This window comes from Neofelis nebulosa, chromosome 9 (assembly GCF_028018385.1).
Source record: "Neofelis nebulosa isolate mNeoNeb1 chromosome 9, mNeoNeb1.pri, whole genome shotgun sequence".
Lineage (NCBI taxonomy): Eukaryota > Metazoa > Chordata > Mammalia > Carnivora > Felidae > Neofelis > Neofelis nebulosa.
This window is the reverse complement of record NC_080790.1, coordinates 112,994,868-113,022,056: the sequence shown is the minus strand read 5'-3', so window position 1 is coordinate 113,022,056 and position 27,189 is coordinate 112,994,868. Positions and strand designations below refer to the sequence as shown.

Here is a 27,189-nt window from a genome sequence, read left to right as displayed (position 1 = left end):
AGAATGAGTGGAAGTTCTTCCATTTCTATTTTTTCGCAACAGTTTGAGAAGAATAGATATTAAATCTTTTTTAAATGTCTGGTAGAATTCCTGTGGGAAACCATCTGTCCCAGTTCTCTTGTTTGTTGAAAGGTTTTTGATTACTGATTCAATTTCTTTACTGGTTATGGGTGTGTTCAAATTTTCTATTTCTTCCTGTTTCAGTTGTGGTCATTTTACATGTTACTAGGAATTTATCCATTTCTTTCAGATCACCCAATTTGTTGACATATAATTGCTCATAATATTTTATTATAATTATATTTGTGTGGTGTTGATGGTGATCTCTCCTTTCATTCATGATTTTATTTATTGGGGTCCTTTCCTATTCCTTCTTGATAAGTCTGGCTAGGAGTTTATCAGTTTAGTTAATTGTTTCAAAGAACCGGCTTCTCAATTGTGTTGATCTGTTCTACCATTTTTTAAAAAAAATTCAGTATCATTGATTTCTGCTCTAATCTTTATTATTTCCCTTTTCTGCTGTTTTTGGATGTTATTTGCTCTTCTTTTTTCCAGCTCTTTTGAGTGTAAGGTTAGGTTGTGTTAGGAAGGACATTTCTTCCTTCTTTAGGATGGCCTGGATTGCAATGTGTGTTCCTCTTATGACCACCTCTGCTACATCCCAAAGGTCTTGACCTGTCTTGTTTTCATTTTCTTTGGTTTCCTTGTACTTTTCAACTTCCTCTTTAATTTCTTGGTTAACCCATTCATTCTTTAAAAGGATGTTGTATAACCTCCATGTATTTGTGGTCTTTCCAATTTTTTTCTTGAACTTGATTACAAGTTTCAAAGCATTGTATTCTGGAAATATACATGGTATGACCTCGATCTTTTTGTACTTGTTGAAAGCTTATACCACATCTTCTTTATGCATTCACCAGTTGGTGGGCATTTGGGCTTTCTCCATAGCTTGGCTATTGTTGATAATGCAGGGACATGTAGAGATAGACATGTAGCCCAATGGCAATAATACCTCATAAAAAGAATCACACCTTTATGGAGTGTTTGTTATGTGGCAAAATGGCTGTGCTGATTAAGTTCTCTATCATTTATCCTAAAAAGAAAAAACATATGAGATCCATACCATTCATTCATAACACACACAGACACACACACATATTGCTCAGAAAAGTAAAGTTGGATAAAAGGTATAAATGGAAAGAGCACAACTTCACCAAAAATTAAAAGATTTTATTTCGTGTTACTAAAGCTTGCAAATGATAAGAATACTACTGCTGTGTGGACCACAACAGAGGAACTAGAGGCACTCTCCCATTGTGTGCCCAAGGAAATAGAGGAAAAAAAAAAATCCCTTGTTGCAAAGCTGTATTACCCAAACAGCAGATAGAGCTTTGATACAATCCTGAGAAGAATCCATAAGTTGTAGCATATTACTGTAATATGTAACCATAAAGCCATGGAAAATTACTAAAATGGAGCTTCTTGAAGAAACCTCACACACTGTGTTGAGCATAAAAAAGAAAAGTTCTGGAGTGCTGTATATAGTACAACAGCATCTTTATAGAATTTTAAATATGCAAAGTTACATTGTATATCACTTAAGGATTTATAACATGTTGTAAAATTATAAAAGTAAATTTGAGAATGATAAACACCAAATTCAGGTAAGTGTTTTTAAAAGCAACAGAAGGCCATAACAGCGAAATGTTAATTTTTGCAAAGATAATGTAGTAGGACCAAGGATTTCTTGTATATTTCTTATAAATTTCAGAACCAAAATGTGCTTATTCCATGTAGTGATTTCAAAATATATAGGTGTTAAAATCACATCATCCTTGCAGAAAGCGCTGCATAAAAGTAAAATGTGCTTGTCCAAATTATTGGAAGCAGAGCAAATGTCCATCAACAGATGAGCGAATAAAGAAAAGGTGGTCAATATATACAATGGAATATTATTCAGCCGTTAAAAAGAGTGAAATCTTGCCATATGCAACAGCACGGCTAGAGTTAGGGAGTCTATCACTAAAAGAAATGTCAGAGAAAGACAAACATCACATGCTTTCTTTCAGTCATATGTGGAATCAAAGAAGCATAGACCAAAAAAAGGTAAAAAAAAAAAAAAAAAGAGTCAAACCAAAAAACAGGCTCGTAGCTATAGAGAACAAACTGATAGTTACCAGAGGGGAGGTAAGTGGGGAAGTGGGGGGATGGGTTAAGCAGACCAAGGGGATTAGGAGTACACTTACATTTTGAACACTGAGTAATGTATAGAATTGCTGAATACTATTTTTGTATACCTGAAACTATAATAACACTGCATGTTAACTATACTGGAATTAACATTTAAAAAAGAAAAGTAAAATGTGCTCTGAAATTGAAGGGCTGTTCCTGATCACAGAGAGAATGGGAACCTTCTTTTCTTGACCCTCTTGATTGTCTTTGGGGCAGAGGCAGGGCCAGTGTGAAGCTCAGTCCATCAGGGTCTCTGGGTCCCTGAGACCAGGGTCCATCCTTGACTCTGCTCTGAAGAGAGCGGAACATCAGGACTCTGCTCCGAGAGAAGGAACATCAGGAGGGTGTGGGGAAGGGGGCATGTCCAGGATGGAAGGCGGGGGGTGGGGGGCAGGTTCTCCCCTATGTGAGCCTCTTGCACAGGATGGGAGGCAATGTATTGCAGTTCATGCAGGAGCTGTAGGGAAATATGCATTCATTTGTTCATTCATTCATTTATTCATTCTTGTATTAATTCCCCAAATACTTATCGAGCACCTTCTATGAGGCAGGCCCTCTACAGGCCTACATCCGTGGTGCACATCAGAAACGAGATGCGCCTACTCTTACACTCCACCTCCTCTGTCTGAGGTTCTGAACTCCACCCCACCCACATTCATCTTTGCCAGTAGCTAGAGCCTCCCAGTCCCTCGATGGGCTCCATTAGTAGATTTTAGCAATACTTTCTTTATTCATTCCAAAAATCAGTCCCATGAAAACTGACCTATGTAATAGTATATGGGGGCACCCTTTGGAGTTTGGGGCTCAAAACTTTGACTTTAATCCCAACTCCCCACCTCAGACCCTCACCCAGGATTCCAAGGGACTTCATTTAAAAGCCTCCAAACCCAGGGCACTGCTGGATGGGTGAGAGTTGGAAGCCTCTGAGATTTCCAACAAACCTTTGGAGAAAACAAGTGTTTCCAGCCTCTTCTTGAGCCTGGATCTCCCTGGGAGGCACAGTGTGAAACAGTGGCCTTACCCTGGACTCCTCGCCAGCCCACGATGGTGACCATGACCTCTCTCCTTATGTACTAAGACCTGCCCCCAACTCACCTGTTACCGGCTCCGCCACGTGCAGATGTAGGTGACTATGAAACTCATCGCCAGCAGCACCTTGAAGCCCAGAAGGAATGCCACAAAGATGAGGCAGGCATCTCGGGACCTAAGTACCAATGGGCAGAAGGACACGGCAAAGGGGACACTGTGAGTTTAAATACCTCACTCCACTCAGGAGACAAAGGTGACCTAGTTGCTCAGAGCAGTGGAGGTGGGCTTACCTGAGCTTCCGATGGGCTTGTATGTGCCGTGTGCTTCCGCAGACAGTATGAGGCTGGCCTGGATGGGAGGTTGGGTCTCGTGCTGCACCTTACAGGTGAGCACCTGCTCGGACCCCGGCCCTGACACGTTCACCAAACGCAAGCTTTCCAGGGCGTAGGTCCCATCGCTATTCTGCTTGGATGGGAGTTGCTCAGCTCCCTCGATCGTATGGCAGTTCTCCGTCCAGGTGAGATGCACACTCTGTGGATAGAATCTCTGCACGCGGCAGGTGACAACCACCAAGTCCGAGGAGGGTGAAGACTGGGACACTGTCACTGTAGGGGGAACTGACACAGCCCAGAGAAAGCAGACAATTACTATAGGAAGGCCACTGTGGGAGCCTGGGAATTCCTTGACGATGGGTCATCTGCCCAGGGTCTGCCCCAGAGGAGGATCCAGGTACTTGTGAACAGATTCCTGCATAGGTAAATGCATGGCTGAATGAGAGTGTGCTTTGAGTGAATGCATGCTTGATGCACGGTCGGATGGAGGAATGCATGGATGAAAGAATGAATGGGCTTGATGAAAGCCTCCAAAACTTGCTCTCTCTCTCTCTCTCTTTTTTTTCCACTTTGGCCATGAAAGATGCAAAGATGAACATTAAATGCCATTTAAGAACCTAGAAGTCAGTTGACTCACTCCATGACTTGATAATTCTAACATTTTAAGATTCACAGACTCTACATCTTTATGACTCCAAGATACTGAGATTTTACATAGGAAGGAACTAGGATTTGGAGAGGTTCCCCGTGTTGAGATTCCATCCAAATCCAGAGGATTATATGGAGTGTCTATGGCTTATGTCTGGAGTCAGGAAGCGGGCCAAAATAGATACAATGCATATTCTTGAGTTCAGGTTTGTCCCTAAACCTCAGAAAGGCCAGATAGACTTGTAGGCTCAGTTTAACAACTTTTTGGATCATTCCGTGCACACATGTAGTTGCATTTAACCTACTTGAATATCTTTTGAGTTTGGAGTTTTTCTGGCCCTGTGTTCATGTTGGTAGTTGGGTCATCATAAAGGGCATGGTCTGTCACATGGCTTCATTCAAGAGTGGGCACAGGGCCCAGACTGACAGAAGAGCCATGTATAGAATCCCAGCCTACAGGGTTGTTTGTGGATGAAGGGGCACAGTATCCAGTGTGTTATGATGATTTGGTACGTGTTTCAGATTTTGAAAAATTTAGTTTTACAAACCAAAAGGATAGAGGTTGTCAGACTGTACTCACCATTCACAGACACATAGATGCCTGAACTAGACGTATACCCCACATCAGGATGCCCTCTTATCAACTTCACACAGTAATAGGTGCCCATATTCTTGGGCAACAATCACTGATGCAGATGGAATAGTCTGTTTGGTTGACCTCTGTGTTTCCACCTGGTTTACTAGGGGAAGTGACTTCCATTGAAACTGTAGACCCGTTCTCCCTGGACCACAAGACAGGCCCTGCTGGGGAGTGAGCAGACACGTTGCAGGCCAGTGTAACGATGTCTCCAGCTCTGACTGACAATGAACTCTTCAGCCTGGTTCATCTGGAACTCTTTACCTGAAATTTCCTGGAAAGAAACTTTGCAGCATTTCTCACGTTCTTTGTCTTGGTCCAAGATGTTCTGAGGGACTGGTTCTAGCTCAAGGTGGGGTCTCATTACATACTCTTTTAGCGACATGTACTGGCACAGAAGGATGACAATTACAAATTGGGTTACCATACAAGATGAGGGGAAGAGGACCAGTGTACAGAACGGGGTGGGTATCTTTCTTCTGCATCCTAATATGGGGATGGGCTGCAGCATGGCAGACACTATAATAAACAAGGGAACTTGCCGAATAACAAATGGCCACAAACTTAATGATCTAAGAAAACACATACTCTTTCATAGTTCGTGTGAACCAGGATTTCAGACACAGCTCTATCGTGCACAGAGGGAAGTTGATGTGAGTCACAGGGAGAATGGCATGTACAAGTCTGAGGACCATCTGAGGCTATGAGAGGCTAGAAAAGAGGCCTGGAACAGACTGTCCTTAATACAGTTTGTAGCAACTTTATTTATAATTGCCAAGCTTGAAAGCAACCAGGATGACCTTCAGTAGTTGGATGGATAAGGAAATTGTGGTACATTCAGACAGTGGGATCTTATCCAGTGCTAGAAGAAACGAGCTGTCAAGCTCTGAAAAGATATGGAAGAACCTTAAATGCTCATTATTAATTGAAAGGATAAAGCCTGCACACTACGTGATGCCAAGTATATGACATTTTGGAAAAGGCAAAACTATGGACACAGTAAGTAAATACATCAGTGATTGTCAGGGGTTAGGGTGGGAAGAGGGAAATAGAACACAGAGGATTTCTAGGGCATCAAGATATAATACTGTATACTCTATAATATATAAAGGAGGATATCGCTATACATTAGTCCAAACTTATAGACTATACAATACCAAGAGTGAACCGTATTGAAAACTATGGACTTTGGATGTTAATGAAATATGAGTGCAGGTTCATTGTTTGTAATATATGTACCACTCTGGTGAAGGATATTGATAATAGGAGAGGCTGTGATGTGTGGGGTCAGGGAGCAGTATGAATGGAGCAGAAGGTACAGGGTCAGCTGTACCTTCTGCTCCATTCTGGTGTGAACCTAAAACTGCTTTAAAATATGGTATCTATTTATAAGTAAAAGTAATTTCCATATCAAAGATCATCTAGATTTTCTTCTATGATAGCTTCTAAGTATTTTATAATTTTGTGTTTTCCATTATATTTATAAAGGCTGTTACATCTGTGTCTAGATTCAGTTTTTTTGCATATGGACGTCCAGATGTCCAACTGTCCCAGCGACATCTGTTGAAAAGGCTACTTTTGCTCCTTCCCCAATGATCATTTTGCTGTATTTATGTGGGTGTTATTTCTGGGCTTTCCATTCTATTACATGGATCTGTGTGACTATTATCTCACCAATGCAGTGTTTCAATAACTGGAGATTTCTAGTAAGTCTTGTAATCAAGTGGTGTCAGACTTCTGACTTTGCTCTTCTCTAGCATTGTGTGGCTATTCTGGATCTTTAATGCCTCCATATAAACTTTAGAATCCGTTTGTCAATACTCATAAGATAGTTTTCTGGTATTTTTATCTGGATTACAGTTAATTCATAGATGAAATCGTGAAGAACTTGCATTCTAACAATATGGGTCTTTCTATCCATGAACATGGCATGTGTCTTTGCTTATTTAGTTCTTTTTTTGTTGCTTAGAGTGAGGTGTTTTGTTTTGTTTTGTTTTGTTTTGTTTTTAATGTTGGCTTCATCCCCAGCACAGAGCCCAGTTCAGGGCTTGAACTCACAACCCTGAGGTCAAGACCAGATTTGAGATCAAGAGTGTAAAATTTAACCAACTGAGCCACCTAGGCACTTCTGAGAGCTGTAGGGTTTTTTGCAGATGCTTTTAATCAAGTTGAGGAAATTCCCTCCTATTTCTAGTTTGCTGAGAGTTTTCATCACTAATGGGTGTTGGATTTGTCAAATACTTTGTCTGCATCAATTGTTATCATCATGCAATTTTTCTTCTTCAGCCTGTTGTTGTGATGGGTTAGAATGATTGAATTTCAAATGTTGGAACAGCTTAGTATGCCCAGGATAAATCCTACTTAGTCACATATACATAGCTTTAAACTTTGTGAAATTCTGTTTGCCGACACTCGGTTGAGAATTCTTGCATTTAGAATCATGGGAGATATTGGTTGGTAGTTTTCTTTTTTTATGTACAGTCTATGAGGTTTTGCTATTGAAATAATAATGGCCTCATCAAATGAGTACGGAAATGTTTCCTCCTCTGTTTTCTGGAGACGACTGTATAAAATTGGTATTAATTCATTTTTAAAAGTTTGCTAACTCGGCCTGAGTGTCTCAGATATATTACTCATTCCTAAAACATCCAAACTTTATTCCTCCTTCCTTCTACTAAGATAATGGTCTTGGTTTCCTCTTTCATCTGATCTAACCCCCTGCAGCCATCTGCTCTATCAGAACTCAAGTCCTCTGCCCAGATAGATCAATGGCCTTAGGGAAGAGACTTCACATGCTTGCTTAGCAAGCAAAGGCAGAACTACTCAGTGAGAACTACTCAGTGAGAACTCAGCAGAACTCTCAGTGAGAACTACTCAGAACCTGCGGGGTTCAGCTCCCGTCACTTACCTGGTGAGACCTAGTGACCACTTCCAGCTAACGTTCCCTGAGCACACAGACCTCTGCCAATTTGTAACAGTGATTCTCTTCGGGTGAAGCATTTGTGGATCCTTTCCTTGCTTCATAATTTCATGTTTTCCAACATGTTTTTCTCCATTGAGAGGTGGCGTCTGTGTAGTGGTAATAAGTGTAAAACTCAGGTTTTACACTTCCAATATGGTTCACTCTTGGTATTTTATCCTAGGGGTTAAGGGATGAGAGCTCTCAGGTGTGCTGTGCTGAGCCCTGTAACCATGGGAGGTGTGTCCATTATCTGAACAAAAAGGTCTGGAACAGATGTGACCACTGGGAGATTTTGTGAGCTGAGGACCATTCCAAGTTAGTTCTGTAATTTCTGGCTGGGAAAGAGAAAACCCTCCCCCAAGAAATTCTAGGGAAACAGGTAAGGAGAACGGTAAAGAGGCATGGAAGAACCCCCACCAAACATACCTGAGACCCCACTCACCTGTGAATCCCACAGCAGAGTCAGCAGCAGGGATGGCAGAGAAGGGCAGCATAGGGAAGAAGGGACAGACATCATGGTGGACCTTGGAGCCTTCTCTGTCTGAGTGTTGTCCTGGAGAGGCCTGGGACTCTGTGCTTCGAGAAGAGAAGACACTCCCTGCTTCTGTGATGTCAGAGGAAGGGGATTGTGATGAGAGGAAAGACCATGGGACTGTAACACTTTTTCTTCGAGATTATCAGTTGAGCAGACAAGGTGGTTACAAGCTGAGCAATTGCTACTGGAAATGTTTGGGGTTTCCAGAGTTAAGATCATGACACCCACAGGCTTGGCCTCATTCTGAGCCTTGTCCCATCTGAGGTTCTCACCAACCCACAGCCCTGCCAATTTTAGAGGCTTCAGAGACATGGTGTGGGGAAGAGGTTCGAGTTTTGGACATGGCAATGGTTTGTGCTTTAGAGGATGGAGGAGACCGCAAGAAGGTGGGGCTCAGGGAACACTCTCCACGAGGGAAAGCAACATACCTAGAAACACACGCAGGAAGGTGAGGGCTGCCTTTGCTGTCTGTTCTGGGTCCTGGGCCAGCTCGGAAGGAAGGGAGTGGAGGGATTCAAGAAATGCTCTCAGAAAGAGAAAGGAACCAGCATGCTGGCCTCCATCTCTCTCACCCCTGGAATGAGCTATACCCAAGCACCAAGGTTGTGTTTGGGGACTCTTCTAAGTCCACACTCAGCTGGTGACCCTTTAATGTCCATGAGCCCATAGTCATGCACTGACGGCTAGGGCTATTTTGCTACTGCTTCCTTGTGAGCCCTGCCTCCTCTTAGGGATATACAGGATGTTAAGGCCAGGAGGGGTGGTGGAGGAAGAGGCGAATGCCAGGCAGGCCCAAACTGCCTATAGGAGATGCCAAGACTCCCCTCCACCAGTGATGTCACCATTGTATCACATTTTTCTGGAAGGACGAATTCCATGCTGTGAAGCTATCCATGCCCCTGCTGAGAGTTGGACAGAATCTTTCCCCCAGTCGCCAGCATCTCTCCCTTCCCCCCACGTCCAGGAGACTTCACACCTTCCATCAGACTCTAAACTCTTCAGAGACTGGGATTTTTAGTGCCTTGATGGTCAAGAGCACTGGCTTTGCAGCCAGATGCAGTCAAGCTCCCAATCCTGAATCCACTTCTTGGTGATTGAGCTATACATCCTTTGACTTTGAAATTTTCATTTGTATGGCTCAAACATCCCAAACTGAGTTCATAGTCTGCTCTCAGACATTCTCTTCTCCCCTTCCACCATGTTCAGTATGTGGCACATCCTCTACCCATTTGGTCAAACCAAGAAGGGACCCATGCTCTACACCCTCACTTGTCCACTCTTGTCTGCCTGCTCGAGGCCCTGCTGGTTTTACCTCCTAAACACCTGTGGAATCTGTTTCTCCATCACCATCATCTCTTGCCCGAATGAAAACTATTACTTCCTAAATGGCCACCCCCATCTTGTTTTGCCCAGTGTCAGCTCTGCCTTCTCCTTCATCCAAGGTGGTCTTCTACAACACAGATCTGATTATACCCCTTTCCTGCATAAAGAGTTTTGTGGTTTCTCATTGCTCTTGTATAGTCAGAGTGCTTGGTATTTTTGTAAATGGTAATGGTGTATAGCATATGGTATATTGTATATGGCATGAGGTATATGGTATATGGACTACGCCTTGTAGTGTATGGTATATGATGTGCGGTCCATCCTTCCATGATTGCCTTGGCCCCTAGAGTCAAAAGGCTTCCCACCTTTACTGGTACCAACGACCACCTCTTTGTTCCACACGGGAAACAGTTATTAAGATGAATATTAACAGGCGGGTCTTTTCAGGGAGTACTTTCAGGACCGAATGTGTGGAAGGGAGGAGAAGGGAGTAGGAATGTGTAAAAGAAGTTGAGCTGCCGTGAGGTCCCAATGAAGATTCAGCCGATCTCCTATGTGATCTGGTGCTAGGATGTGATTTCAGAGTTATCCTGAGCTGGGGTGAGCGGGCTGGGCCTCTATATCCCCATGTTGAGGAGCCACTGGATGTGGCAGGTTACCAGGCATGACCTGGGGCAAGGTGGCTCTCCTCAGCTGAGGCCATCTCAGAGAGGGTCACAGCCCAGGGCCACCTCCTGAGACCTGGTGCATCACAGCATCCACCTTGCTCTGCAGAGCCCCTTCCAACTCTGTTCCTTGACCTCAGCACATGGATAAACCCCCCTCCCCCCCTCCCACACTGAGGTCCTTAGAATTACCCCACTCATCCAGGGGCCTAGGGGTCTCTGAGCACACCTGGACGAACTGGGCTTTACCACTTGGAAAAGTTTAGGATGAATGTCATGGGGGACTGAGAAGTAGCTCCTTCTGGGATCTCTGAGTGCCTGGCCCTGGAGTGAGCTGTGGCAGAGGACAGAGGAAGGAGGAGAAGAAACCTCAGACCTGAAGGGAGATAAAACCTGGATATGAACACAAAATCCCCCCACCACTCATTTCCTTGCAGTGTCCCCCAATGGGGTGCAAAAGGAAGATAGAGAGCTGAGGACAAGATGTTAAAGTTTTTTTTTATTGGACTCAATTTTGTGAAACAGTTTTACATTTAGAAAAAACTTGGAACAATCATACAGAGTTTCAATATACAGCTGCACGCAGTTTCCCCTCTTATTAATGTCTTACAGTAATCTGGTATATCTGTTATAACTTAATGAACCAATATTGGTACATTATTATTAAGCAAAGTCCCTAATTTTTCTAGATTTTACTTGACTTGGGCTACTAGAAGAAAACACTGTAAACTAGATGCCTTGAACAACAGGAACTTATTTCTCACTGTTAAGGAGGCTGGAAGTCTGAGATCAGGGTGCCAAGATCATTGGGTTGGGATGTGTGTTTGCCACAATAGCAAAGCAGGTGGTTATGTAGTGTCCTGGTTTCCCGCGATAAACCTGCGTGACATTGTACAAAAGTGAAGAAATGGCAAAAGGGAATGGGCACAAAGCTGAAAGTGCACAGGAGAAAGGAGAAAAGATGAGGTTAGAGGTCAAGTTCAAACTGAATGTGAGAGGGGTTCATGAAGCCATGGTGGCCTTCATGGGAATGCTGCCGGGAATACCGTTGCCCGAGTCTAGATATGCACCCAGAGGAGCAGAGTGAAGATAAACTTACCACGTACCTGAGGAGGTGGGGCTGGGGGTGGGGACGGGGACAGGGACAGGGAATGTCCCGGAGGGAGTGACACCAGCATATATTCACATTAATATTGTAAAGATATCGCAGCATTGGAAGTGCAAGGGATGGAATGTTAGAAACTGATCCCAACTGAGAAAGGAGTGAGACTGTGGTTAGAAGAAGGCAAGCCCTCTGCAAACTACTCTTGATAAGTCTTTACAAAAGATAAAACATTTCCCTTTTCAACATTTCTTTTTTTTTTTTATTTTTTATTTTTATTTTTTTTTAATTTTTTTTTCAACGTTTTTTATTTATTTTTGGGACAGAGAGAGACAGAGCATGAACGGGGGAGGGGCAGAGAGAGAGGGAGACACAGAATCGGAAACAGGCTCCAGGCTCCGAGCCATCAGCCCAGAGCCTGACGCGGGGCTCGAACTCACGGACCGCGAGATCGTGACCTGGCTGAAGTCAGACGCTTAACCGACTGTGCCACCCAGGCGCCCCCCTTTTCAACATTTCTAATGTTTGCAGTGACCCCATACCAAATGAATAACAGCTTTAATTTTCTTTTTTCATGTCCTTATACATTCCTAACTGATAGTTGGAGGGCTTCTAATGTATTGAAAGAAGTTTTTAAAGGTCGCAGAAAAATTGTTACTTTTCCCCTCTGATTATTGAGATCACTTCGCTTGCTTTCAGCGGCGCTGTCATTGCCTGAGTCCTGCGTCACTGTGCAAAGTGAGCGCTGTCTCCATTTATCGTGTCAGCTGATCTTAAGTTCTAGGGAAACAACTCAGTTTGGGTTTGAGCTGTGAAAACACACAGTGAGAGACAGGAATTGATATTTTATGTGGGTGGTTTAAGGAAGGTGCTTTTCATAAAGTGACTGGTCAGCAGAGCTTGAAAGGGGGAGAGACCGAGCCGTGCACATCTGTAGGGGGAAGAAGCACAGAAGGGGGACAATTTGACCTCCATTTCCAAAGGGTCACTGTGGCGGAACCCGGAGAGTCTGTTAGGCACGTGGCAATGGCCCAGGAAGGGATGCTGGTGGCCGGGACCAGGGGGCAGCCCGGGAGCGAGCAGTGTGCAGGTGCTGGGTGGAGCTCCCTGGTGGGCGGGAGGAGGCTTGCACTCGCTCCTGAGAGCTTTCCAGGAATTTTGCAAGCTAGTTGTTCCACGGTTGGCAGCTTGAAATTGGCCGCATTGGGAGTCGTAGACAACACAGAAGTGGACAACCACCACAAATGAGGCTTCTTTTTCTTTCCGAATGTGGATTGTTGAACATTTACCATGTCACCACTGGACATAGCATTATGAAGGCAGAATTGAACACGGGGTATAAAGAAGGAAACCAGGGAAGGGTCCAGGTTTCTGGACTGCCAGCACCTATACACGAGCGGGGGGATCAGGAAAGATGAAGCTGAGTGGAGAGCTGGTGTCCCCATCACAGGGAGAGGAGGGAAACTTCTCTCTACTTTGAGTAGAAGGACATGTAGGCAAAGGGGAAGGAGAATCATTTCCCTTCTTCCACGCAAGATGGGATTCAACTGCATTCAGGAGGCATTGGAAAACCTCACTGAGGCTGGCGAGTCTGGGGGTTGGCAGGAATGGCCCATGAGAGCACGGCCTTGAGTGTGTACTTAATGGCCACGGTCCCCAGGAAATGGATGAGAGATAGCCTGGTACACGTACACGTGACTTGTTTCTCACATTCTAGGAAGATACCCGTCTGTCAGTTTCCAGAGCACGTTCCCATGGCCCCTGCTCAGGACCAGCTATGAAGACCAGCTCTGGGGCATCAAGGACTGGGACAGGAGCAGCAGGAACTGTGGGCAGGTGGGTCTCTGGGGAAGCAGGCATCTGGGGCAGGGTTGTGGAAGCTTCTAGTTGTTCCTTGTCTTAGGCTGGGCCCCTCAGGGAAGGAAGGAGGCAGCAGAGACCGAGGATGGCACGTAGCAGTGGGGGAAAGAAGGAGCCGTGGACCCATGTTCACATTTGATTATCTGCTCATCATTCCAGAAATGTTCTCCACGTGTCTCCTATGTCCTCGATGCTATTTTCCTCCTGGGTCACCTGTAGTGAGAGGACAGGCGGTCCCTGACATGGACTTTGCCTCCTCAACCTTCCTCCCTAGGTCCTGATCCCCCTTCCCCATCCTCTCCAGTCTGTCCCACGGAGGGTCAGAGTGGGAGCCGTCCTCAGAGCAGCCAGCGGGCACCTGTCAGCATTCCTCTAAATGTGGACACCTTGCACCCAAATAATCTAGAGATGGTCTCCACGGGGTTTCCCACCATCCAGCCCCTCTACCCACTTCCTTCCAAGAAGCCCTAGGACTCTGTACACATCCTTTGACAGCCCTTGACCCCACCCACTTCCTGCAGGACCCCCACAGTCTTCTTGGGAGCTGGGAACCTCTCGGAACAATCCCTGAGGCTCCAGAGGGTGTGGACGGAGATGCGTCACCTGCTCTTTACTCCAGGTGGGCGCTGACCCTGTATGACCTGTGGGCTGCCCCTTCCGCTGACCTGACTCCTTTTAGGACTGACCTGGCTCTGTCCTCCTTGTCCATGACTCACAGTCAATCCATTGCTTCCTGTGGCCATAGATGGCAGAGACAGAGACGAGCAGCAGCAGCTTGGGGCCCAGGGAGAGAGCCACCAAGAGTGAAGGAGAGAGTTCTAGGTCTGGAAATGAAGGGACAGGAGGCAGCATCAGAGAGGGATCCATGAGTCTACTCCCAGGGGCCTCCACTTACCCCAACCGAGGGAACCTGGGTCCATCAATGGTCTGAAGCTCATGAATTTCCCCTGTGAGAGCCTCGAGGCAGAATTCAGGGTAAGAAGTACTCCCTTTCACTCACCTTTTCCCGGGCTGCCAGCTCTCCTTCCTGAGGGAAGACATGGGGACAATGAGAACTCAACAACATGCAAGTGAGCTTTACTGACTTGTTCCCCACACCCGATGGGGCAGGTCTGACACTCTCTTTCTGAGGAGGGAACAGGCTCATAGTTTATGGAGGGTCACAAGATGAGTGGGAAATCACTCACTGCTGTCCCGTAGGGTGAATCTGTGACCTTGTTTTTGGACCAGGACATGTCCAACCTTTCAGGGTCATAGCAACGAATATCAGCCCAGCCTCGAGTACAGTGAGGACAATGTCATGGTGAATGAGGTGCAAGGCTGTCCTGCTTTCTTCCACGCACGGGCCTCGATGACCCCGTGTTCTCGCGTGTTGAAGGAGCCCTCAGGGTGACATGACCTCACAAGACCTGCTGCCTGGACAACACCCTAGAGAGGTAAGAAATGGGGCTTCAAACACCATCCAGCCCACCCAGACCCCGGTGCCAACATCAGGGAACATCTTTCTGTTGCACATAGATCATTGTTCTGGATGCATAGCTTCAGATTCTTTGCCTTTTTATAATGATTGCTTTTTGCTCTTAGATTTACATCAAGAAGTTCCAGTAAGTTTTTGAAATATACAGAATAATCTTTGAGGAAGAGGCAGAGACACCATTTTTACCCCTGGCATGTTGGCAGATGGTGGGTCCTAGCTGGGTGGCCCTCTGATCTTTTTTTTTTTTTTTTTTTTTACTTATTAGATTTTTATTTATTTATTTTTTTTTAATTTTTAATATATGAAATTTACTGTCAAATTGGTTTCCATGGCCCTCTGATCTTATACTCAGTTGAAAGAGGTGCATTGCCCATGTTTGCACCTGCTTCTAGAGGGCAGCCTGCAGCAGAGGCCTGGAGGAAGAGCGAGTACAGAGGTTTCGCCCCTCTGCTCCATTTTAAAAAGTCAAAAATAGCATCCGGCTCGTCCAAGTATGACTCTTCTGTGCTGCCTTGTGTTCACTATCTCCCTTTGCCAGTCTTGCCTCCTTCCCTGTCTCACATGCATGTGAATCGGGCAGCGCTCCACAGTGAGCTATCCCCCTTCTCGTGTATCTTAGAGGCTGCTTCCCAAGGCAGGTGACCTGCGGAGTTTGTCTGGGAGGGGTCTGGAAACCCAGCTCTAAGGTGCAGAGACAGACCCGGGTCTCAGTCAGCTGACTGGCCAAGAGGTCCCCAGCCTGGTGGGTGTCGGGGCAGGGGTAGAGCCCAGCCGTCCCTGATATTGTCACTGCTAAAACCTCACAGTGGTGACCTGGGATGATGTGAGCAGAGGATGGGAGTACCCTGGCAATCTGGAAATGAGTTGGGAATTACAGGAACTATGGGATTGGATGGGTGTTGCTGGGCTGATGCCTTTCAGAGAAAGACGATGCAAACTAAGACCAGTGAATCACACCTGAAAGGTCAAGTGTGAAAGAGGACATCCGGGCAACATTGTAGACTCACACCTCCTAGAGCCGGAGGGAAGAAAAAGCTAAGGACACAATTGGGTCCACCATCACCATAAGAGCATCGGCGCTACAGAGAAGACTGGATTCTCAGCTTCAGTGCACCTGCTTTGCCAGAACAGGGCCGTGATGGGGAACGATGGGAGACAGATACTGAGATGTGGGATAGGGACTTTGGAGACAAGGCATTCAAAGCCCTCAGGGCACTTGTGTCTGCTGAGGACAAGGCAGCACCTTAGTTACTCATCTCCGAATAGAACTTCTAAACCCAAAGGAAAAAGAATAAAAGGACAGTAAATTCTATGGAAATCTGGTTCTCAATAGTCCTTGAAGACAATGCCCAACCTTCAAAATCTCTGGAAGACAAAAGAGAAAATTCACCAAATCCAAAAGCTCAGTCACTTACACTGCTGCCCTCCCACCCTCACCAGCCAAAGGAAAGGGCAGGTGAAGGGGCCAAGGAGCCTGAAAGTTATTTAGAAATCCCACTGCCAATACTAAATCCAACTTAAATTAGAAAATATTGAAATATGTCCCGCACATCAGGACACAGATTATAGGAAACTGTTTCAAAGTATGCCTGACTTGGGACTTGGGATGGTTGGCCAAGATCCCTCAGAGTCTGTGAATAGGGTACCTTCCATGGCAAGAGAGACTTGTGCGGTCATTAGGTAGGGTTTTGAGTGGGTCGTTATCTTGGATTATCAGAGTGGAGCCAACTTAATCACAGAGACCTTTACAAGTGAAGGAGGGAGACAGGAGAGTGGGAGCAGGAGGCATATTGACCGCAGCAGAAATAGGTCAGGAACAGGACCCTAGGCGCTGGAACAGCAAGGACACCGACTCTACCCCAGGGCAGCCAGAAGGAATGCTTCCTGACAACTCATTTCAGACTTTCTGCCTCTGGAAATGGAAGAAAGGAATGTGTGTCATTTTAAGCCACTGAGAGTGTGCTAATTACTACTGCAGCCATAGGAACCTGAAACAGGGAGGCAGGGACATTTTAAGAGAACTGTGCCAGAGTATCAAGAAGACGGTTGGAGCTTTCTTCCGCTGTGACCAGGACAGTGAGTGTGCAGACAGAGCAGGGCTGTGCCTCAGGCTGCTTGGCGTTTAACCTTGGCTCCTTGTTTTCCTGCTCGGGTCAGATCCCCTGAGCCTCGGTGTCCCCATCTATGAACAGGGAAGACGAGGCCCCTCCCTGTAGCTCTGGTGATACGGAGTAGCTTTCATGATGAAGATACAGTATCTGGCCTGGTGCCCCCCAGGGTCCTCCTTCATCGGTTCTCACCTGAATGGGAAGCTTGGGGAAGAGGAAGAAGAAATCTGCTAGAGGCACAGGTCTTCCTGGTGGTGGAGCCAGGTACTAAGCTGTGGTGCTGAGACAAAGGATGCACCCCTGGGACCTTCCGTAATACCTGCACCATCAGAAAAGCCACCTTCCCTGCCTATGGCCAAGGGATGTGCAAAGACTCAGTTGCTGTTATGTGAGTTAGCACCTGAATTGCACGAGGGTTTTCTGGACAGACCCACAGCCAATACCCAACCTCTGGCCTCTCCTCCAAACTGGACTGTCCGCGGAAACAGGGAGCCTGGGCTGCTTCTCACTGTGACTTTTCTGAAGGTGAAAGAAAGACGTTGTCCCGCATCCCTTCCCCGGGTGCGCTTGTCCTCACCGGAAGGGAGGGGAACGTAAGCTTCATGAGACAAAAGCCGTCACCTGTTTTGTTCCCTGCGACTTCCACAGCACCCAGAGCAGGGAACGCACCCAGCAGGTGCTAAGTGCTGAGTAAAGGGAGTACTGGCTACATGAAGCAGAGGTCGCTCCAGAGGCAGGGGTGAGGTGAGGCCTTGTAACTGGGAAAGTCGCTCAGACTTTCGGTCCCTCATCGCTGGAACCAGAGGGCTGGTCAGGATTGGAAAAGGGAAGAGCTGGGAGCCTGCAGGCTGAGGTTCCAGATTTTCCACCAATTACCAGCTGTGGGGCCTTCAGCAAATAGCACAAGCTCTTCAGGCCTCAACTTTCCTGATCCGTGGAAGGGGCTGGTTCAGGGGCACCCGCCAAAGCACCTGATCCTTATCTGTTGCTCAGACAGTGGAGGGCATTCTTACTGACTTGCCGTCACAACCAGGAGACGGAGCGATACTCACTGCTCACGGTGACCTGGGTGCCTGGTCCAGACTTAAACTCCACCTCACGGGCCCCTTTCTGGAACTTCACACAGTAGTAGGTTCCAGCGTCTGCTGGGGTGATGTTACTGATGCGGATGGAAAAGTCCAGGTTATTTCTTCTTGTGGCGTCTGAAACATTTGTTATGCAGAGAAAGTGGCCTCTTCCGAAACTGAAGATTAACTCCCGGTCTGGCCCCGTCCCCCTGAACCACCTGATTTTCCCAACGGGGACCAGGGAGGTCAGGGTGCAGTGCAGAGTGGCCGTCTCTTCGGCTGTGACAGACACCAGCTTCTCGGGCTGGATCACCTGCAGCTCCGCCTCACCTGCCACACCTGGAGGGAGAACAAAGCAGGTATTTAGCATCCTTGTGTGATCCTGTCCGTCCGCGCAAGTGTTTATCCACAACAGCCTTCACTGAGTGCACACCGTGAGCCCAGCCCGCTGCGTGTACACGGCATGTAGCCCTCGCGACGAGCCTGTGACACGGGACCCTGTTGCAGACGAGGAAAGGAAAACACAGAGAGATTCAGTGATACATATATCACATTTTCTTTATCCATTCATCAATAATGGACATTTGGGCTCTTTCCATACTATTGTTGATAGTGCTGCTATAAACACTGGGGTGCATGTGTCCTCCAGTCTGTGTTTTTGTATAGTTTGGAGAAATATCCAGTAGTGCATTTGCTGGCTAATGGGGTAGCTCTGTCTGTAACTTTCTGAGGAACCTCCATTCTGCTTTCTAGAGTGGTTGCACCAGGTTACATTCCCACCAACAGTTTGAGAAGGTTTCCCTCTGTCCGCATCCTGGCCAACATCCGTTGTTTCCTAAGGCGTTACTTTTGGCCATTCTGACAAGTGTGAGCGGTATCTAATTGTAGTTTTGTTTTGTATTTTCCTGGCGATGAGTGGTATTGAGCATGTTTCTTCACGTATCTGTCAGTCGTTTGTACGTTTTCTCAGCCATCCAAAGGAATGCAATATTGCCGATAGCAATGACGTGACTGGAACCAGAGTGTGTTATGCGAAGGGAAATAGGTCAGTCGGAAAAAAGATACCGAATGATTTCAGTGATAGGTGGAATTTAAGAAACAAAACAGATGAACAGAGGGGAAGGGAAGGAAAAGTAAAATAAGATAGAAATAGAAAAAGAGCGAACCATAAGAGAGTTTTTATCTATAGAGAACACTGTGGGTTTCTGGAGGGGAAGTGGGTGGGGGGATGGGCTAATTGAGTGATGGGCATTAAGAAGCAGAATTGTCGTGATGAGCACTGGGTGTTATATGTAAGCAATGAATTATTAAATTCTATTCCTGAAACCAATACTACACTATACGTTAACTAACTTGAATTTATTTTCTTAAATATAATTTATTGTCAAATTGGTTTCCATACAGGACCCAGCGCTCATCCCAACAGACATAAATAAATGGAAAAACTTCCTCTGTTCGTGCATTGGAAGACTTCATATTGTTAAGATGTCAATACTACCTAAAGCGATCTATAGATTCAATACAATTGTTATCAAAACCCCCATGGCATTTTTTTTTTTTTTTTGCAGAAATGGAAAAGCCCATTCTAGAATTCATATGCAGTTTCCAGGGACCTAGATCACCAAACAATCCTGGAAAAGAAAATAGTTGGGAAACTCATACTTCTTGATTTAAAAACCTACTGCATAGTATAATAATTAGAGTACTATAGTACTGAAAAGAATAGAGGGATAGAGCAATGAAATTGAATAGAAAGCCTAGAAATAAACCCTCACATATATGGTCAAAAGATTTTCAACAAGAGTGCCAAGGCCATTCAGTGAGGGAAAGAGTACTCTTTTCAACATGAGATGCTGGGAAAATGGGATATCTACATGCAAAAAAAGAATTTGAACCCTCATTTTACTCTATATAGAAAAATGAGCTCATTGGATGAAGGGACCTAAATGTAAGAGCTGAATGTATGAAATTCAGAGAAAAAACTGTAGGCAAAACTCATGATACTGGATTTGACAATGATTTCTTGGATAAGAAACCAAAGGAACACATAAAAAAATTAAAATATATGTAAATTGGACTTCATCAAAATTAAAAACTTTTGCATAGCAGAGGACAATATTAAAAGTGAAAGAGGGATGCCTCGGTCGCTCAGTTGGTTAGACATCCAACTCTTGATTTCAGCTCAGGTCATGATCTCACGGTTCATGAGTTCAAGCCCCAGCTTGGGCTCTGTGCTAACAGTGCGGAGCCTGCTTGGGATTCTCTCTCTCTCTCTCTCTCTCTCTCTCTCTGCCCCTCCTCCACTTGCACTCTCTCTGTCTCTCTCAAAATAAACAAACTTACCAAAAAAAGTGAAAAAACTCACAGAATGGGAGAAAATATTTGCAAAGCATATGTCTCAGAAAGAATTAATAACCGGCATATATAAAGAATTCTACAACTCAACAAAAAAATATCAAATAGCCCTGTTAAAAAATGGACGAAAGACTAGAATAGACATGTCTACAAAGAAGATACTCAAATGGTGAGTAAGCACAAGATATTGAACATCACTAGTCATTAGAAAGATGAAAATCAAAACCACAATGAGATACCCTTTCATCCCTGAGAATGGTTTTTATCAAAAACAAAAGAAAGCAAAACCAAAATACAAGAAAATTAAAAATCAGAATATAAGGATTGAGTAAGCTGTGGAGAAACTGAAACTCTTGTGTGTCGATGGTAGAAATATAAAATGGTGTGGCCGTTGTGGAAACAGTTGTTATCATTAAAATTTAAATGTAGAATTTGCCGTATGATCCAACAATTCCACTCTTAGGTAAATATCCCCCAGATTACAGGTAAGTACTCAAATACTTGTACATCCTTGTTCATAGCAGCATTATTCATGATAACCAAAAGGTAGCAGAAAAAATTCATTTCTATCCATAGATGAATGGATAAACAAAATGTTGCTGTAGGTATGTATGTGATATATACACACACACACATATGTGTATATATATATATATATATATACACACACACACACACATACACACACACATATATATGTATATATATGGAATTTTATTCAGCCTTAATAAGCATTAATAAGCAATGATAGTCTTGGGGTGCCTGGGTGGCTCGGGTGGTTGTGCGTCTGACTTCGGCTCAGTCATGATCTCACGGTTTGTGAGTTCGAGCCCCGCATTGGTCTCACTGTTGTCAGCAAAGAACCTGCCTCGGATCCTCTGCGCCTCTCTTTCTGTGTCCCTCCCCAGCTCACACTCTCTTTCTCAAAAATAAACAAACAACAATAACAGCAGCAACAACAACCAAGAGCAGTGATAATCTGATATGTACTATAATCTGGATGAACCTCAAAAGTATCATTCTAGGGTGACATATGCCAGATACAAAAGGACAGATACACAGTTCCATGTGTATGAAGTACCTAGAAAAGACAGATTCATAGATACTAAAAAGTAGTTGCTGTGGGGGTGAAAGGAATGGAGAATTCTTGCTTAATGGGTACAGTGTCTGCTTAGGATGTTGAAAAAAATCCTGAAATGTGCGGTGGTACCAGCTTCACAACTATGTGAACGTACTTAATGCCACTGAATTGTATCCTGAAAAATGGCTGAAATAGTAGATTTCGTGTTATGTATATTTTAGCACAGTAAGAAATATCTACAAATATCTACAAACAAGGTGATCCCCCCCATGTAGAGCCTTTCAATTGGACTAAATGGCTCTAGGAGAAAGAAAATGTATCGTTCCAGGGGCTCATGCATTTGAGAAATCTGCCCCCAAAGGGGGAGATAGAACCATGGGAATGTCTAAGCAGGCGAACTAGTAGGCTACAAAATTGTTCATGTTCTGCAAAGAGTTGTGGGACGTTGCCTATGGCTGAACATTGAGTTATGCATTGAAAGGACGCGAGCCGCCTTCGGAGCAATCGTTGAACTGCGCATGCCAGACTTTGCAGGTGGATTTCACTGCCTCAGTGACTAGCCAGTCTCTGAAGACAGAGAAAAACAAAATTATTCCTTATTACTGGAAGTGTCCTAAAAACTAGGCAGGGATATAAATCAGAGAAACGGGCACCACACACACACCTGTGTTCTTTTCTATTGCTCAGCTACTCCTCGGGGAGAAAATTTGTGGTTCACTCTTGCAGAGTGTGAGCTGGTAAGACCCATGCACTTAGCACGATTTGCGACCGAGCATGTCTCCTCAGGAGGGCACGTGTCACCACAGCCAGGTCTTGGGTGTGCCAAGAACATCAAGTGGTTTGGTTTATAAATTTGGACGAGGAGATTGGGGTGAGGAAACTGAGCTGCTAAGACAAAAATGGGAAGAAACAGGAATGCATTTTTGGAGGAAGACATGGAGGGACCAGGAGAGGGAGGAGGTAAGAGGGATCAGAGCATCAAGAGGAACCAGGGTGGGGCGCCTGGGTGGCTCAGTCGGTTAAGCCTCGGACTTTAGCTCAGGTCATGATCTCATGGTTTGTGAGTGTGAGCCGTGCTCTGGGCTGACAGCTCAGAGCCTGGAGACTGTTTGGATCCTGTGTCTCCCTCTCTCTCTCTCCCTGCCCCTCTCCTGCTTACACTCTGTCTCTCTCTCTTTCTCTCTCTCAAAAATAAATAAATACTTCAAACAAACAAACAAACAGCAGGAACCAGGGGAAGGTGTAAATTCTGCCATCTGTGAATCTATATTCCTTATAGATTTCCATCTCTGGCTCAGGCCTCGTCTCTGAACTCTGGATTTGTATGTGCAATGAACCACTCAACAATTTGCATAGATAGAAGCAAACCTCTCACTGTTCACACTGTCCCCAACTGAACTCCTCAGTTTCCCCCACATCCTTGTACATCTCAGATGAGGCACCTTTATTCTCCAAGACGCTCAGGTCCAAGCCCTTGGGAACCTCTCTTTCCACTCCAAATCCTATGTATCAGGAGATCCTGTTGTCTCCCCTTCTGCATGCACCCACAATCCGACCTCTTTCCCCTTCCTCTCCTGGCTGCCGTCTGGGTGCAAAATGCTTTTCCTTGTTTGCATGAACACGACGAACTCTTGAATGCTCTAGTCGCTTCTGTCTGTGCCCTATGGTGTCTAATCTCAACCAAATGCTGGTATAAGTTAAAACTCATGGTGGATCATGTCATTTCTGTCTTCAGAACCTTGCAGTGGCAACCATTTTACTCAGAGTGAAAGCCCAAACCCTTGAACAGAACAGGAGGATTCTACTCTCCTGCTGTTCCCGTGCTGTTCGGGAAGGCTCTTCCCCCAGAAGATCACATGGCTCACACCCCAAATTCTTGTGGTCTTTGCTCTAATCTCCCTGTTCAGTGATGCCCACCCAGGCTACCTCTTTAAATACATCCCACCCTGAAGAGTCTCTCATTGTCTTCTCCAGCTGTACTGTCATGTTTTTCCTTAACACTCATCACTTTCTAAAATTTTTTTTCAATATATGAAATTTATTATCAAATTTGTTTCCATACAACACCCAGTGCTCATCCCAAAAGGTGCCCTCCTCTATACCCATCACCCCCCCTCCCCTCCCTCCCACCCCCCATCAACCCTCAGTTTGTTCTCAGTTTTTAACAGTCTCTTATGCTTTGGCTCTCTCCCACTCTAACCTCTTTTTTTTCCTCTCCTTCCCCTCCCCCATGGGTTTCTGTTAAGTTTCTCAGAATCCACCTAAGAGTGAAAACATAACACTCATGACATTCTAACATACTATGTTATTTCCTTATTTGGTATGTCTGTTGTTTCTTTTCCTTTTCTCCGCTACGATATAACTTCCATGAGGGCATCTACTTTTTCTCTTTTAATAACCAGTATGCCCAAAGCTCACATAACAGTTCTTGGCACCTAGCAGTTACCCAGTAAATATTGGTGTAATGTGTGAATTGCCCAGTGTGATCCCTGTCTGAGACCCTGCCCTCTATTTTCAGTGGAGAATTTCTCAGGAAAATATAATGAGAAGCTGAATTTCCCATGAAGATGACTGTGGGGGAAAAAACTACTTGCATATACTCAGAAAACGGAAGAGCCCAAAAGAAACAAACCACAAATGCTCTTCCCCCCACCCTACCCTTCCCTCCACCCACTGGCAGATCTGCAGAAATCTCATGGGATGGATGTGGGGCCATAGGGTTCGAGAAGAGCAATGGTTAGACCCGTGAGATCTAGAATCAGACCGCCTGAGTTCAAATCATAGCCGTGCCTTCACCACTGAGTGACCTTGGACTTTTCCGTGCCTTCTTTGCTTATCTGTAAGGTAGGGGGACAGAAATGTCTACCTTGGGTACAAAGATCACAGGACATAACAGACACATGCATTTCCAAGTGGGTGTAGCACATGGTGAGTGCTCAGGAAATTGGAAAGTGATTACATATGAGATTTCCTGAGGCCTGGAGGCATCAGCTGACACTAGATGGTTGGGATCAGGATATAATTACAGGTGCGGATCATACAGGCAGGATCCTCTGTATCTTGGACCCCCTTTTTTCCTCCCCACTCCGGTCCAGCATGGAGGACCTCCAAGGTAGTAATGCACAAAGTTCTACTCCTTCTACCCAGAGAGAAGTTTGCTTGTCTTAAGAGCTTGGTGGATGGTGAGCAGTACTTTAGAGAAGTAGAAAAAGTGGGTGAGGAGCTGAGAGACAGGGAATCAAACATCTGTTCACTGTGCATTTCACGTAGAGTGGACGTGGCGTGAGGAAATCGATAAAGCGTTTTCAGATATCCCATACCCACGTGTGCACCCTTCCTCATGCCCAAACATGTACACACACACACATACACAAGTGCATTCCCAAGTATACATGAAGTGTGGCCCAGCATGCTAGCATACAGATCACTTTGAGGATTCCATGAAATTGTCATACATGTTAAAAGCCGAGTAAAAGATTTGGCGCATAGGAATCACCCAACACATCGTTAACCAAAGTTTGGGAGGACACACAGCAGAACTGGAACTCTGGAGACCTCGGAGTGTGCTAAGTGATTCCTCTTCTTCTGTTTCCCTCTCTGTATTTTCTGATGTTTGTTTAGTTAGCCTCCACCGAGAAGCCGAGCAGCATAACACGGTGAAAAGAATGAACTGTGGAGCGGGATGGCCTGGACGTGAATCCCGGCAGATGCACTGACTTAGGTAGCTGACATTGGGCCAGTTCCACTCTCTGCCTGAGTTTCTCCATCTGCCAATCGGGAGTACAGTCCTAGCTATCAGGCAGGGGTGTTGTGAGAATTAGATCATTTAATACTTACAGACTTGTCCTTGTGACAGATTGAAGCCTCCACTGTCTAGATGCCTCTGGTAACAAGCTGTAGGTGATGGATGCATAGAGGAAATGCTCAGATCCCCGACTTCCTGCTCTCAGATGACACCCAGTCCTTGATCTTCTGTGGCAGTCCTGGGTAGCACACCTCTGGTTACCTGCAAGCCCTTGATGTCCAGGGACATGGGAGGTGTTGTGGGATCAGGAAGAGGGGATTGTACCCCAAGGCAGTGCTTACCTGTGAGTCCCAACAGCAGAGCCAGCAGCAGGTAAGGAGGCAGGTGGGGCCCGGAGGCAGGGGCCAACATTGCGGAGGCCTGGGGACCCTGCTCTGTGCAAATGTGTATGCTGGGTAGAATGGGCCTCTGTTCTGTAGAGGGGAAAAGCCTTCCTTCTCCTGTCATTAGGGGAAGTGCCTATGATGGGGTGACATGGCTGTGGGGCAACAGTCTGCTTCTAGATTGTGAAAGAGAAGTCAGGCAGAGAACACCTCACTTGGTGAGGGGTCCTCTTCTCTTTTTCAGAGAGAGTGGAGAGGCCCAGGAGAGATAATGCTTCCTGCCTGCATGGGGCCTCTGCCCCCTCCAGTGGGCCCTCCCCCCATCTTGAGGTCTTCATGGTGATTCCCACTTGGGGGCCCCAGACCAAGGCAGATCTGCAGTTGGGGGCTGTGTCCCAAGCTCCTGAGCCCAGAACACTTAGGGGTGGCTGGCTTGTGGCCTCAGGCTCCACCAGCCTGCCAAACGACGGGGGAGATGTCTAGAAGTGAAGTAACTCCATGCTTTGGAGTTACTCAGCAGGAAGAAAAGTGGTTCACCAGAGCCTGCCCAACTTTGTGATTGAACGAGGTCTGTTCCAGAAATGACTCCCCATTCCAACCCTGTATGTTGCAACTGGTAAAATTTCACCCAAAGGCACAGTACAGAGTGGACCTCTGAAGTTGTCTGTGCTTGGGGCACCTGGCTGGCGCAGTCCGTGGAACGTGTGACTCTTGATTTGGGGACTGTGGGTTTGGGCCACACCCGTGCAGATTACCTAAAAAAAAAATATCTTAGAATAAAAAAAAGCAGTTGTATGTGCTTACATCATTTTCTCTCCTCTTTCAGGAGAGGCAGTGGGTTATAGGTCCCAGAAATCATCACACTCCCAGGCATTTATCTGAGTGAAATGAAAACCAGGACCTCACAAAAACCCATGTGGGAATGTTTACAACATTCTGTAATGACAAAAAGCTGGAAACATCCCAAACATCCAGTAATAAGGGAAGGCTTGAACTACTTCTCAGCAGTAAGCAGCAGTAAGAAGGAATAAATTATTTACATGTGCACAACTTGTAAGTTTCCGAAGGCATTATGTTGAGTGAACAAAATCAATCTCAAAACGTCACGTACTGTGGGAATCCACTTACACAACATTGTCGAAGTTGCAGAGAACAGATGGGCATGTGCCAGAGGTTTGGTGTGGTGGGGCGGGTGGGCACTCTGAAAAGCTAGCACAACGGAAACTTTGCGGCCACGGAGTTGTTCTGCACCCTGAATATGGTGGTGTTTACACCAAATACACATGAGCGGAAAGACACAAACAAAAGCTGGGAATGTTACAAGACTGAGCTGTAAAACACAGTGCCGTTGTCATTCTAAGGTGGACACCCACTATGACGTTATCTAAAATTAACATATTAAGATGATGGGATAGAAATGTGCACGCGGGGTGTGGGGTCCGGAACACCAGAGCATTGTATCCCCATCATTCATAGTGGGATGTCAGCGAACAATGCCTATGGGGGAGATGTCTAGAAGTGACAGCGTAAGCATGCTATATGAGATCTGGCTATGACATCTAGAATAATCAGTTAAAGATAATCAATTAAAAGAGTGGAAAATGGTTGCCTCTGACGGATGGAAAATAGTGGAAGGTAGGGAGATTCC

The 27,189-nt window shown here is 45.6% G+C and overlaps 2 protein-coding genes across 3 annotated transcripts; both read right to left on the bottom strand.

Moving 5' to 3' along the window:
* Positions 1 to 1,169: 1,169 nt before the first annotated feature.
* Positions 1,170 to 8,393, bottom strand: LOC131485539 (signal-regulatory protein gamma-like). Of its 2 annotated transcripts, XR_009248898.1 has the most exons (4): positions 8,283 to 8,393; positions 3,552 to 5,764; positions 3,328 to 3,436; positions 1,170 to 2,689 (listed from the first exon to the last, which is right to left on the bottom strand). XR_009248898.1 is itself a non-coding variant. In XM_058685129.1 (3 exons), exons 1-3 carry the CDS (start codon positions 8,332 to 8,334, stop codon positions 3,372 to 3,374), a joined length of 444 nt encoding a protein of 147 aa, XP_058541112.1. In that variant the 5' UTR covers positions 8,335 to 8,393; the 3' UTR covers positions 3,099 to 3,371. The 2 variants fall into 2 exon arrangements, 1 of the variants encoding a protein (XP_058541112.1); XM_058685129.1 differs by lacking the exon at positions 1,170 to 2,689 and having other exon boundaries at positions 3,099 to 3,436; positions 3,552 to 3,878.
* Positions 8,394 to 11,973: 3,580 nt separating this feature from the next.
* Positions 11,974 to 25,747, bottom strand: LOC131485538 (signal-regulatory protein beta-1-like). Its single transcript, XM_058685128.1, has 5 exons — positions 25,500 to 25,747; positions 17,963 to 18,316; positions 14,326 to 14,352; positions 14,012 to 14,149; positions 11,974 to 13,538 (listed from the first exon to the last, which is right to left on the bottom strand). Exons 1-5 carry the CDS (start codon positions 25,663 to 25,665, stop codon positions 13,519 to 13,521), a joined length of 705 nt encoding a protein of 234 aa, XP_058541111.1. The 5' UTR covers positions 25,666 to 25,747; the 3' UTR covers positions 11,974 to 13,518.
* Between the last annotated feature and the right edge of the window lie 1,442 nt (positions 25,748 to 27,189).

Excerpts from the sequence above, each read along its gene's own strand:
- LOC131485538 (XM_058685128.1), bottom strand. The coding sequence starts at position 25,665 with ATGACAGGAGAAGGAAGGCTTTTCCCCTCTACAGAACAGAGGCCCATT. Across the intron at positions 14,353-17,962 it reads CACCCAGGTCACCGTGAGCA|GAAGGAGAGCTGGCAGCCCG; the intron begins GTGAGTATCGCT and ends GTCTTCCCTCAG. Across the intron at positions 14,150-14,325 it reads AGCTGGCAGCCCGGGAAAAG|ACCTAGAACTCTCTCCTTCA; the intron begins GTGAGTGAAAGG and ends CTTCATTTCCAG.
- LOC131485539 (XM_058685129.1), bottom strand. The coding sequence starts at position 8,334 with ATGCTGCCCTTCTCTGCCATCCCTGCTGCTGACTCTGCTGTGGGATTC. Across the intron at positions 3,879-8,282 it reads CTCTGCTGTGGGATTCACAG|TTCCCCCTACAGTGACAGTG; the intron begins GTGAGTGGGGTC and ends GGGCTGTGTCAG. Across the intron at positions 3,437-3,551 it reads CAAGCCCATCGGAAGCTCAG|GTCCCGAGATGCCTGCCTCA; the intron begins GTAAGCCCACCT and ends ATTGGTACTTAG.